Source organism: Erinaceus europaeus, chromosome 8 (assembly GCF_950295315.1).
Source record: "Erinaceus europaeus chromosome 8, mEriEur2.1, whole genome shotgun sequence".
NCBI lineage: Eukaryota > Metazoa > Chordata > Mammalia > Eulipotyphla > Erinaceidae > Erinaceus > Erinaceus europaeus.
The window spans coordinates 105,767,902-105,780,425 of NC_080169.1; the positions used below are offsets into that span (position 1 = coordinate 105,767,902).

The window sequence follows — 12,524 nt, forward strand, 5'->3', positions numbered from 1 at the left end:
ATTGGTTCTCCTTTTTCCCTCTCAAACCAGGGAGTAGGCGAGAAGGAGCAGGAGACTCAGCAGCTGCAGTTTAGTATTTGAAAATATTTATCGTTATTTAGGTTGTAGGAAAGTTAGAACAGACAGGAAGACTGGGTAGACAGATTCATGAGCAGGTGTAAACAGTATTTTCAGAGCCAGAGAGAGAGCTCAGAGTGCATATGCCCACCTTACTATGTGCACAGCCCAGGTTTGAGCCCTGGCACTTCACTGGAGGTGCTGGGCAGTAGAGGAAGTTCTTATGCTGTGGTCTGTCCATCTCTCTCTCTCTCTCTCTCTCATTCTGAATGAAAAAACAAACAGTCTGGAGGTGTGGAATCACTCACAGTTAAGGTCCTACCAATTCACAAAATATGTTACTTATACTAGTAGATACTAATAGTATGTGTAATCTATACTTTTTAGTACCTGATTACAAATCTAGACTGTTTCATGGAAGAAAAACCTAAGCCTGGTCTTTTGCCTCTTTGCATTTCTAATTCTAGTAATTTGCATTTCTCAAGGTTTCCGCAGTGAATAAATATGATCCTCCCCCGGAAGTGGTGGCCACCCAAGACCACCTGACTCATGTTGTCAACAGCGTGATGCAGCCCCAGAGGATCTTTGATAGGTACTCATTCATAACTCAGCAAGCATGTGACACTGGGGTCATTTCCTGTAGTCCCTTGTTTGCAGCAACTTCCTCAGCTTCTATGAGGGTGGTGGGGGGTGTTAGACCTTAATTTAGAAAGTTGCATTGTTACAGTTATGATTATTATTGTCTCATGCTCAAATATTATGAACATTTGGTAGTGTTTTTCCAAGCGTGGTGGTAAGTACATTCATCTTCTCTGTTTCTTCTGCCTCTTGGAATGGTGGCCAGTCTATGACATGGGGCAGTGAAATTTAAAATAAAAGTCTGCCAATTTTTTTTTTAAGAACTATAGACCTAAGCTTCATTAAAATAGGGAATTGTGATGCCTTCTCTCTGTTGTAGATTTTACCTGGCTGCCAGACAGCACCCTGTGAGTTCAGATTGTTAGGGAGTCCCTAGTCAAGGGGAAGCTGGGAGTAGTTTTTACTGTAATTGCTTTGAGAACTGAGATTCACCCAGCAGGAAGGAGCTGCCCAGCTTGTTGAATAGTCTCTCACCTCTAAGTTCCAAGACAGCTTTGCCATGGTTTCTCCATTTCTTTTTAAACAATCTGTTGCAACAGATGGCCATTTACGCTCTAAGTGCAAGGTAGAAATTCTGTCAATATCCAAAGGCATTTTAAAACAACTTGCAGAAAAATCTCTTGGTAATAAAAGGCTTCACTTCTTCATGTGGTATCTGCTTCTCTACTTAGTTGTTTTCCCATGGAGATCACAGTGTTTTACTTTGAACACAGGACATGATTCCTGTATCTGTGATTTAATAATACAGACATTGATAGCTTTATGTGTTTATACTTGTCCCTCTAGGTGACATGATTTATCATTTATTTGCATCTATCTGCAAAAGCACATTTGATTTAAAAGAAGGACAATGTATGTCCTCATTGTATTTCTTATCTAGTTTATGAGATTGCTATAGTTGTTTGAAGCTTTAGGGTACATTTATATAGAAATATGTATCAAGGAAATTTACAGTAGTGTCTAAAAGACACACATTTCTTCATCATTTTGGGGCTGTCATACAGACAGCAGCGAATGGCCAAGCATCCCTGGATGATTCAGGATGGAGCAGTGTTCCTTGTGAAAAACTCTTGGAAGCAGGGGCAGGTGTGCCGGTGCCCTCCCACTCTGGACAGTGCATGGCTTTGGCACTGTTGCTCCAGGAGAGGCCCTGACTCTCCAGCTTGGGGATGTACATGCTGCACTCTTGACCCTGGGGATTTTATGCTACGTGATTAATAGGTGGTGGTCCCTCTCTTGGCAATGATGCAACTATAGAATGACAAAGCAGAACTTGGACTTGAACCTAGGAGTCATTGCCAGTTTCCTTCATCTCTGCTGTGATGAGACTTTCCAGTTATGTCTCAATATCCTGCCTGAACTTGCGAATCAGCCATTTTGTCAAAAAACCCGGTTTGTTTCCGTGAAAAATGGTATTTCCCTGTCCTAATTCTTACCACTAGGTTGGTTATTGTTTCTAGACTTCTTAGTGGACTGAGCTAAGGATATTATTCCCTTTCTCCCCCCTTTCTCCCTTCCTCCCTCCCGTCCTTCCATGTATCCATCTAGCTATACACCTGTCTAGTCACTCTGTCCATATTCAGCTACATTTATTCAACCAAATTATATCTATTTAATCTATATATAGATTGATCTCTTTCTATCTGCAGATGATCAGGGGCCTCCTGATCTCTCTGATACTTAAAATTCAACTTAAGACACCAGCTGAGCTTTAACTTAACTATCTCTCTTACATATGTGTATTTCTCTTTTTCTCATACCGAGAACATGGAGGAAGATAGATTTAGAAGATTCCCAGTTACTCTTCCAAGTTCCATATCACAGCACATGTTGCTGTGAAACTGTCACTATTAATACTGCAGCCAACCTGATAATGGAAAACATTAAGAGTATCTTTTGCTCAGACTCTTCCCATTTGCCAGCTGTTATCTCTTTATATAGAGCCAGGTCTTCACACATGTATGTTTCAAGAGAGAGACCAACTACAATGCCAGAACTTCCCATAGTTGTATCTCTTATGTAGTTCCAGGGTTTGAACCTGGTCTGCATATATAACCAGACTCCAGGTCTCCCTCTACTTTTTGTTGTGGTCACACTTATATTTTATTTATTTAACTAATTTTATTTTATTTTATTTTACTGCTCAGCTCTGGCTCATGATGGTGTGGTTGAACCTGAGACTTTAGAGCCTCAGGCAGGAAAGTCTCTTTGTATAACCAACATACTAGCTCCCCTACCCATAAAATGTATATAATGTAGAACTTGTGACTTGGACTGTTTGAGCATATAGTCAATGGCGTTAATTATTTTCACATAACTGAATTATCTCATGACCATATATTTCCAGAAATGTTGCATTAACCCATACACAAACTCTGTTAGTAGTAAACAGTGACTTCCCTGCAACTCCAGTCCTTAGTAACCTCGAATCTACTTCCTGTCTCTCTGAATTTGCTTATTGCATATACTTCATGTTAGTGTCAATCACCCCATTTTAAAAATAGCTTATTATATTTGCATTGTCAAAACATATATCCATCGCATATGGTACTTTGTCCTTTGCTGTCATTTACTCTTAACTCTGGATAGCTACATATTTATTGTTCATGAGCAGTTCTCTCTCTCTCTCTCTCTCATTGTCACCAGGGTTATTTTGAAGGCTTGATGCCAGCATGATAGACCCACTGCTTCTGGTGGCTACTTTCTTCCCCCCCTCCCTTTTTTTCTTTCGTTTGTTGATAAAGACAGAGAAATTAAGAGGGAAGAAGGAGATGGGGTGAGAGAAAGAGAGACACCTGCAATACTTCTTTGTTGCATTTTAAAATTCTGTTCGTTTGGAAGTTCTTGGGGGAGAACTTGTCAAATAAGAACTAGCACATCTTACCTTTTAATGTGGTGTCTTAAAAAAGATACATCTAGCACAATGATAGCAGTTTCAGTTGCATATTGGAATCACTTGCAGAGCATTTGTAATGATAATAATAATATACTGTTATACCACATGGGAACGAATTAAAATGCCATTAAAACCAATTCAGATCTACCTGGATTTCCTTTGGACTCTTGGAATATTTGTGTTGATTTTAAGCTTCCAAGAAGACCCTTCCTCCTATACTGTGTCCACATAGTATTGTAATTTGCTCATGGAGATGTGACCTTAACATTGACCTGTCTGTACCAGAACAGGCCCATCACTGACTCTGCCCTGTGTTGCAGCACCTTACCCAGTCTGGATGCCCCCTACCCCATGCTGATACTAGCTGGGCCCCAAGCTTGTGGGAAGCGAGAACTCGCCCACCGTCTCTGCAGACAGTTTAGCACTTACTTCAGATATGGGTAAGTGTCTTTCAAGCTGAATCTCAGATATGGCTAATTTTGCCTATGGCCATTACAAGTTCAAGAATGTACATAAAAGGATACACTTAGATGCTTTGCCATGTGTGCCACCCTAATTCTTCCCATTGTACTTTTGTTGCCACTGCTATTTTGCTCCAGTCCTCCACAAGTCTAGACGGATTCAGTGCCAGTTAAAAATCACTTTCCTCTGTGGTAGTTTGAAAGTGTCCCCACTTCTGGCTCTCTATGCCACATTCAGTGAGATGTTCCTGTGATAAGAGGCATTTGATATGTTCCCCAGCTTCCACAGATGGATATGTGCAGACAGAGGGATTCATATATTTGTTAATCCCTATTTCTAAGAACTATTTGTTAGGGCCTTCCCATGTGGATAAGATTACTGATATCATTGCCTTATTGATATTAGTAACCTAGGGGCTGGATGGTGTACATTGGAGTGCGCATGTTACTATGTATGAGGACCAGGGTTCAAGCCCTTGGTTCTCACTTGCAGAGGGAAAGATGCAGGAATGGTGAGAAACTCCTTCTCTCTGTAAATCTCTCTCTCTCTCTCTCTCTCACACACACACTCAGTGCCACCAGGATTATCACTGGGGCTTGGTGCCAGCACTCAGTATCTAACATTCCATTTCTTCCTTGTTTTGTTTTTTTCTTTCTGATTTGTATTAGATGGGGCAGAGAGAAATTGAGGGGGGGTGGGATCACAAGAGGGAGAGAAAGATGGACACCTACAAGTGTCCTGAACCCCACGCCTCTCAGGTGGGGAGCAGGGGCTTGAACCAAGGTGCTTGCACTTGATAATCTGTGTGCTTATAAGTGTGCCACTGCCTGGCCCCATATTTCTCTACCAGAAAAGAAAGAAAGAAAGAAAGAAAGAAAGAAAGAAAGAAAGAAAGAAAGAAAGAAAGAAAGGAAAGGAAAGGAGAGAAAAGAAGAGAAAAGAAGAGAAAAGTAAAGAAAACTGGGACAGTTAGGGGGGAGCCACCATGAACAGTGCCATCATGTAGGCTCTTAGCCACACATAAACTCTGGTGGCAGAAAGAAAAAAGGAAAAGAAAAGCCAAAAAAGAAGAGAAAAGGTAACTAGTAGGAGAGCTCAGATTTAGTGTTGCCACATCTTATAATGTAGAAATAAGAGTTACATCAAGACTGGGCCCAAAGACCTGATTACTGGATAAAATAAGACATTAGGTAGCTAGTAACTGCATCCATTAAAGTAAGATGATAGCATTGTTATATGCATCAACCCTCTAATTAATACAAATGATAAAAACTGAAGTATAACCTCACAAGTTGTACTTGTTTAGATTTTCTTTTCTTTTTCTATTCAACAAACTAGTGGTTTTTTTTTTTCATTATATGAAAGGCAAGCAAGCATGAAGAAACCTCTTCATCTGTAAGCATCTAGCTACAAAGGCACTTTCTGTGCTTTTTGTTTAAGTCAGTCTTTCCTGCATTCTCTCCTACTTTTTGTTCTTCCTTTTTAGGCTGTATTGACTCTGGACTGAGAGGTTCAGTGGAATTTTCAGTTGCACGTCCAGTTAAATTATAGATATTAGAACAAATGTTAGGTGTGGCTGACTTGGCTCATAGGTTTGTTCTTTGTTTTCATATTGATTGGGTGTTCTTTTCTTACCTGTATTAGTTACAAGTGATCTTCGTGATGCACATTTAGTGTCTTCAAACTTTATTTCAAACCTTACTATTACCATGCTAATGAGTCCTTCCTCACAGAGTGCTGGATAATGAGGGAAATACCAAACAATATCAGTCTGCCTGTTCATCTTCTAGAACTAAGGTCACAAGAAATGATCTGAATTGGCATAAAAGATTATGTTATTTTTTTTTCTCCCTTCAAGCTCAATCTTAGAACATTTTCTATTTTTTACTGAAATTTTTTTATCGCTCTTTAGTACTACAGAATTTCAGGGCAATTATTTTTTAGAGCCTTCCTCCTGATGTTAACTACTAAGTCTGTTTGACATTTAGGACTATAATACAGTAAAACAAATGATGGCAGCTATCTAAAGGAGGTCGCCTGAGCTATGATTTATTTCCTAAATGCAATCTAAACGGTGTCTGCTTATTCTGATGTGACATGTGGTTCAACTGTTCATTCAGTCAGTGTTTAGTGCATGTTCTGTGCACCAGAGGCAAAACAGGAAAGGAGTAGGCATGAGTCTTGTCCTTGTGGTAATTTACAGTCCAGTGTGAGATTTAGATAAACAGGCGCTTTCTAGTAAGACGTGTTGTTGTTGCTGTTGTCATCATCATCTCTGAGCTTCACAGTTTGGGGCCAACCTTTACAGACAGAAAGAGGCAGAGAAAGAGAGAGGAAGAGATACCACAGCATCAGAGCTTTCCTAGTGCCATAGCTTTCCTATGTGGTGCCCTGGAGGAGAGTTGGAGCTGGCTCCAATGCAAGACAAAGCAAGCGCCCTCTCACATGAGCTGGCCCACCAGCCTTGTATGGATTCTGTCTAGAGGGAAGGAAAGAAGCCCTATGATAGAAGTAAAAGACAAGTGGTGTGTGTGTGTGTGTGTGTGTGTGTGTGTGTGCACATTCGTATGTGTGTGCTCATGTGTGTGCATGGAGACAGCTCAGTGAGTAAAGTGCTGAGTGGTGCTCTGGTTTCTCTCACACTCGGTCATAAAATCTCAACAAAAGGCCCATGGGGCATGGGGCTCGAGCTGGATGTGCATTCTATGCAGAAAGAGCAACAGGGACATCTGATTGACTTTATATTCTATTCTGTAGGGAAGGTAAACTTTGACATATGAAGGGAGGTGGTAGACGATAAGGCTGAAGAGATAAACAGGCATCTGATTATAAAGCATCTTTAAGCAGGACCATGTTGTGACCACAGCTGCATACTAGAAGCACAGGCCATCAGCAGTTTGAGCAAGGACTCGGGGAAGTCAGGCCTGAGACAAGGGCATGACGACAGGCGATGATGACATGCGATAGAAAGGAGTCATGCAGTCACTGCAAAGTGCACAGAGTAGTGGCTTCCTGGAATCTGATACTCAGACACAGCCTGTGCCAGAATCTTTTTTGTTCCTGATCTCTTAATTATATGCAGAAATTTATTGACATGTATTCTCACTGAGCATTACAGCCTGCTTAATTTTCCTACTAAATGCCCTAGATACTCCCCGACTTCTGTGGACATCCACTGTAGGAATTCACTCGCCTTCTATAGGGGGGTGCTATAATCTGCTTGAATTCAGATGCTCTCTCAGCCAAGCTTTTGCCTATATATTTGCAATAACAAGAAGTTCATTATTTCCTGAAGCAATCTGGCTCAGAATTGAGAGTCTAAATATGCATGCTTCTGAGAGACACTGAAAAAAAAAAAACAGGCTTCCTCACCCACCTGCTAACTTCCTAGACATCTTCCAATTACATGTCCCTGGATAATTTAACATTCCATATCCTGACCTTTCAGATCCTTTCTCTTCCTGATAATATCTTTCATTTTATAGTCTTGGTGACCTTTTGCACATCTAAACTCTCGCTTAGACTTGGAGGGCCAGTGCTATAATCAGCGCTGAACTTTAAGTCAGTTACTTGTTCTGCTTAAGGAAACTAACAAAAATGACAGCTGCCAACACAAACTATGAGTTGACTAGGAAATTAATTAGGAAATAATAAACTCAGAAATTTTGCTTATATTTGAAATTCTATTTAGGTAGGGGAGAGGAAAGATACTTAAGAGGTCAACCCAGGCAGGTGTCTTGCCAAAAAAATGTATCTTCATTTTCTGTAAAGTAATTTTGCGAAACATTGCTCTCTTCAAACTTCCTTTTCGGGGGTTGGGCGGTAGCACAATAGCTTAAGTGCGCATGGCACGAAGCGCAAGGACCTGTGTAAGGATCCCAGTTCAAGCCCCCGGCTCCCTGCCTGTAGCAGGGTCATTTCACAAGTGGTGAAGCAGGTCTGCAGGTGTCTATCTTTCTCTCCCTGTCTCTGTTTTCCCCTCCTCTCTCCAATTCTCTCTGTCCTATCCAACAACAATAACAACGATAATAATACCCACAACACCGATTAAAAACAAGGGCAACAAAAGAGGAAAAAAATAGCTTCCAGGAGCAGTGGATTCATGGTGCTGGCACCAAGCCCCAGCAATAACCCTGGAGGCAGAAAACAAACCAAAAAATTTCCCTTTCAAGTCGTTCATATTTGGGCAGCATGTTTGCAAGAGAACTGTTCCCCATGTGAAAATTGGATGACAGATGAAGAAAAAAAAACTGCAAGTCTATTTGTTTTACTTTTTTGTTAGAAAGTTTCACAATAGGTGTAGGTCCTATCATCTGTATTCTTCACATCAAGGAAGCCACCTTTCTCTTCGTTGACCTGCCCTGAAACTCTTAACTCACTTATTTGTTTTGTCTTCTTTTTAAAGAGTCTGAAAAAAGTTCCCGCAGCTCAGTTCCTTTGTTGGGAATTGCATATCACTAAGGGTGTGTGACAGACACATCATGCCACATCAGTGGTTTATCTGTCCTCCTGTCAAGGGCACCAACAGACAGGATCTCCTGTCTCTCCGAAAGAGTGTGAGCTAATGCCAGCACTTTCAAACCACAAAACAAATGTCATGGTGTTTTGACAATCTTCTCTTAGGATTTGTTCTCTCTTGCTAATATATAATTTTTAAATATTTGTTTTTTATTAGTGGCTTAATATTTATTTACAAAATTATAATAGAAGTACAATTATATAGAGTTCTGTGTCCCTCATTTTTCCATTAGAAACTGTAGCAGTTTTTCTCAAGGTCAAAGATATGGGTTGATTCTTTAATCATCTATATCTATATTTTTCATTTATTATTATTAATTTTTTACCCATTTTTCAGAGGTCCTGTCTTCTATTCCTTTCTTTTTATAATTTTAATTGGTAATTTAGTATTGATTTACAAAATAGAAGATAACAGGGATATAATTCCACACTTTTCCTACCATCAGAGTTCTGTGCCCCCATTCCGTCCATTGGAAACGGCATTAGTTCTCCCAAGATCACAGATATGGGTTGACTATTATTTCTGTAACTATATTTTTATATATTTGCTCTTTGTTTTCCCCTGTGGTTCTATTTTCTCTTCCTTTCTAAGTCATACCTACTAGTTCTGAGTATCCTCCCCCACCCCACCTACCTCCCCCCCCCCCCTTCTCTCTCTGGGTCATGATGAAATTGAAGTTCAGAGCCCTCTGGCCATCTTTCCCTAACATTTTCTCCTCTGGGAGTATGGACCTGAATTCGTTATGGGGTACAGAAGGTAGAAGTTCTGGCTTCTGTAATTGCTTCTCTACTGGACATGGACATTGGCAGGTCAATTCATATGCCCAGCCTGTTTCTATCTTTCTCTAGTGGCTAAAATATTACTTAAGAGTAATGTGAAGACTTCATAATATATTAGTCAAAGTTGTGCCTTGTTTATAATGGGGAGAGGGACAGTGGTTAACATAACAGTTTGACTTTGACTTTGTAATGGAGAGACTTTCAAAGTTGTGGTTTACCTTCTTCATATGATTTGAAAAGGAATTGACTCTGGAGTTATGCGGCCATTGCTACTTAGTCACATGACTTAATGGTGCCTCAGCTTCATCATCTGTAAAAAAAAAAAAAAAAAAACCAGCACCTTCCTCAAATTCATTTGAGAGCATTACATGAAGTAACATAAAGTGTCTAGCTACACTTACTTCTTAACCAGCCAATTAATTAATTCTGCAGAGGCAGGATCTCTGCTTCTCACTGTCTTTCTCTCCCTCTCTCTCTCTCTCTCTCTCTCTCTCTCTCTCTATATATATATATATATATATATATATATATATAATTCGCTGCCTAGAACAGTAGAATAATGCAGGCTCTATAAGCCCAAAAATAATACTGGTGGGAGGAAGGATGGAAGGAAAGAAAGAAAGAAAGAAAGAGAAAAAGGAAAGAAAACACCTACAGATCAGAGAGAACATGAAATAGTTGGATGGAAAGTGGAAAAGACACGCATCATAAATATGATATACTTCTTTATGTATTGATATCTGTTAGCATTTCATAGGCATTCTGGTTTTGTTTTCTCATCTCAAAAACCTTGGTAATTGCTAAGTAACAATGAATTAAAGTTTGGTGTTGCTAGTTCAAATTTTATATGGATCTTATAGAGAATGAGCTGGAGTGACTTAGTCTAGAACTCAGAATCACAGTTTTGGCAGACGCATTTACTTTATGACTTGGGGGTCAGTTTCAGTTTTTGAGAAATATAATAATTTGTGCTTGATCCCATTTCCATTTTTGAAGGTCATCTATTACATGTTTGCAGGCCCTGCCACACCACAAGACCACCATACTTCGGAGAAGGGGACCGAGTTGATTATCATTTTATCTCTCAAGAAGTTTTTGATGAGATGTTAAGCATGGTAAGAACATTCCCATTTGTTTTTTGTTGCACAGAAATATATGTGCTCACTGGTAGAAATATTCAGAAATGGCATAATAAATGGCATTTATTAGAAAAGGAATAATTAAGTTTTTGATTGGTTATGAGAGATGTGTTCTTATTGTTTTATTTCCTAAGTCACCAAGTACAGCATTGTACATACATTGCTTATTTTCCAGACTTGGAGAAAATGCTGTGAATTTCCAGAAAAACTGAATGAGCAGATACTTTAAGAAGAGGGCTGTTGAAATAGTTCACTTAACTAGTGTGATGCTTTTCCATAGGCATGACCCAGGCTCTAGCCCAAGCTCCTAATACATTGAAGGAAGCTTTGGTACTGAGCTCTCTGTCACTCTCTCTCTCTCTCAATCTGTCTTACAAAGAAGGACAAGAGAGAGAGAGAGTGAAAGAGAAAAAATAAAAAGAAAGAAAGAAGGAAAGAAAGGAAGGAAGGAAGATAGGAAGGGTATAAATATTACCAAAAAATGCTTTTGTGACATGTGTTTATCAGGTGCTGCTGGCAATAGATTGTACTCAAGATGAGTGGTTCACACAGTCCTGATTTGATGCATGAGTCTTGTGAATTGAATATTCCTAGTGTCCTGTCCAGCAGTCTTTCTTTCTTTCTCTCTGCCTTTTTTCTTTATCTTTTATCACTTTATTGATGGGTTAATAGTTTACAGAACAACTGGTGACACATGAGTACAATTTCTCATTGCCCTATGATAGGTGTCTGCAGAATATTTCCACACTCAATTTAGGTCCTTTCCCACCATCATGCACCAGAACCCCAAAGCTCCCCTCCTCTAGACCCCTCCTTCCTCCTCCTTCCCCAGAGTCCTTTGCTTTGGTGCAGTGCACCAAACCCAATCCAGGTTTTACTTTTTTTTTTTCCTTTCAGTCCTTGTTTCTTAAGTTCTGTGCATGAGCAAGATCATCTGGTACTCATCCCCCCCAGGTTTCCAGTAACAGAGAATGGTTAAGAATATTGCATTGTGTGTGTGTGTGGGTGGGGGGTTGCTCAGGTCTTGGAACATGATGGCAGAGGACCTAGTGGGGGTTGGATTCTTATGTGGAAAACTGGGAAATGTTACGCATGTACAGACTATTGTATTTACTGTCAACTGTAAAACATTAATCTAATTAAAAAAATAGAGAATTAAAAAAAGTGTGGTATATATACACAATGGAATACTATTCAATTGTGAAGAATGATGAAGTCATCTCTTTTGCCTCCTCCTGGGTGGAGCTTGGAGGAACCACGCTAAGTGAAATAAGCCAAAGAGAGCAGGAGTGCTTTCTTACTATTGTGGCCCCTCAAGCAGCGTTTCATCCTGGTATGTCCCTTTCATTTGGCTTGTCCTGGACACACAGGCAACCTAAACCTTCCACCATAACACCCCTGCTTGACAAGTCCTGACACTTAGAGACCAATGGGCAAGTTCACAGATACAAATGGAACCCTGGGGCTGCTGACTGCGTGGGAGAAGATTCCTCTTTTCCTCTGAGGCCTTTACTAGGGAACTCCTGTGTTATTCCGTTTCACAGGAACTCTGTGCAATCTTATTCAGCCTGGTTTCGTTTTCTCTCCCTGACATCCTGGTAACTGATATCAATTCTCAGCACCTTTGTTTCTGTATTTTATCTTCTTAAACATTATTCTTTCTTGACCTTCACCAGGGGGGTAACTCCATCCCTAGTATGCTTTACCTATGGAGAGTATAAGTTGATTCTTATGTATTTGTGTATATGCATAATATTAGGCCAATTAATATAAAATACTATCTCGTATCTTCATCACTCTCAATGAATTTGTATCACTTATGTCTTCTCTTCACCATAGGCCACAATTTTTATATAATTACCTGTGCTGTCATCATCCCCGCCCCCCCCCCCCCAAACCTACCAAACTAAGCCCAACAGATTAAGGTCTAATCTGTCTTTCTGCTTTTTTAAGGATCATTTAGGGATGCTTATATACTACATATCTCCTACCGTATCTTCACCCCCTCACTCTTTCTCTTCCCTCCTACCAAA

At 40.0% G+C, this 12,524-nt stretch overlaps 1 protein-coding gene across 6 annotated transcripts in view; it reads left to right on the top strand.

The window, feature by feature from the left end:
- Positions 1–12,524, top strand: part of LRGUK (leucine rich repeats and guanylate kinase domain containing) — a 149,500-nt gene that overhangs the window by 67,512 nt on the left and 69,464 nt on the right. For 5 of the 6 annotated variants that reach the window (XM_060196599.1, XM_060196598.1, XM_060196594.1 and 2 more), the window contains 3 exons: positions 543–649; positions 3,913–4,032; positions 10,371–10,467. In XM_060196599.1, coding sequence (XP_060052582.1) covers positions 543–649; positions 3,913–4,032; positions 10,371–10,467 — 324 coding nt within the window. The remainder of the gene's footprint in view (positions 1–542; positions 650–3,912; positions 4,033–10,370; positions 10,468–12,524) is intronic. The other variant, XM_060196595.1, reaches the window with a different exon arrangement.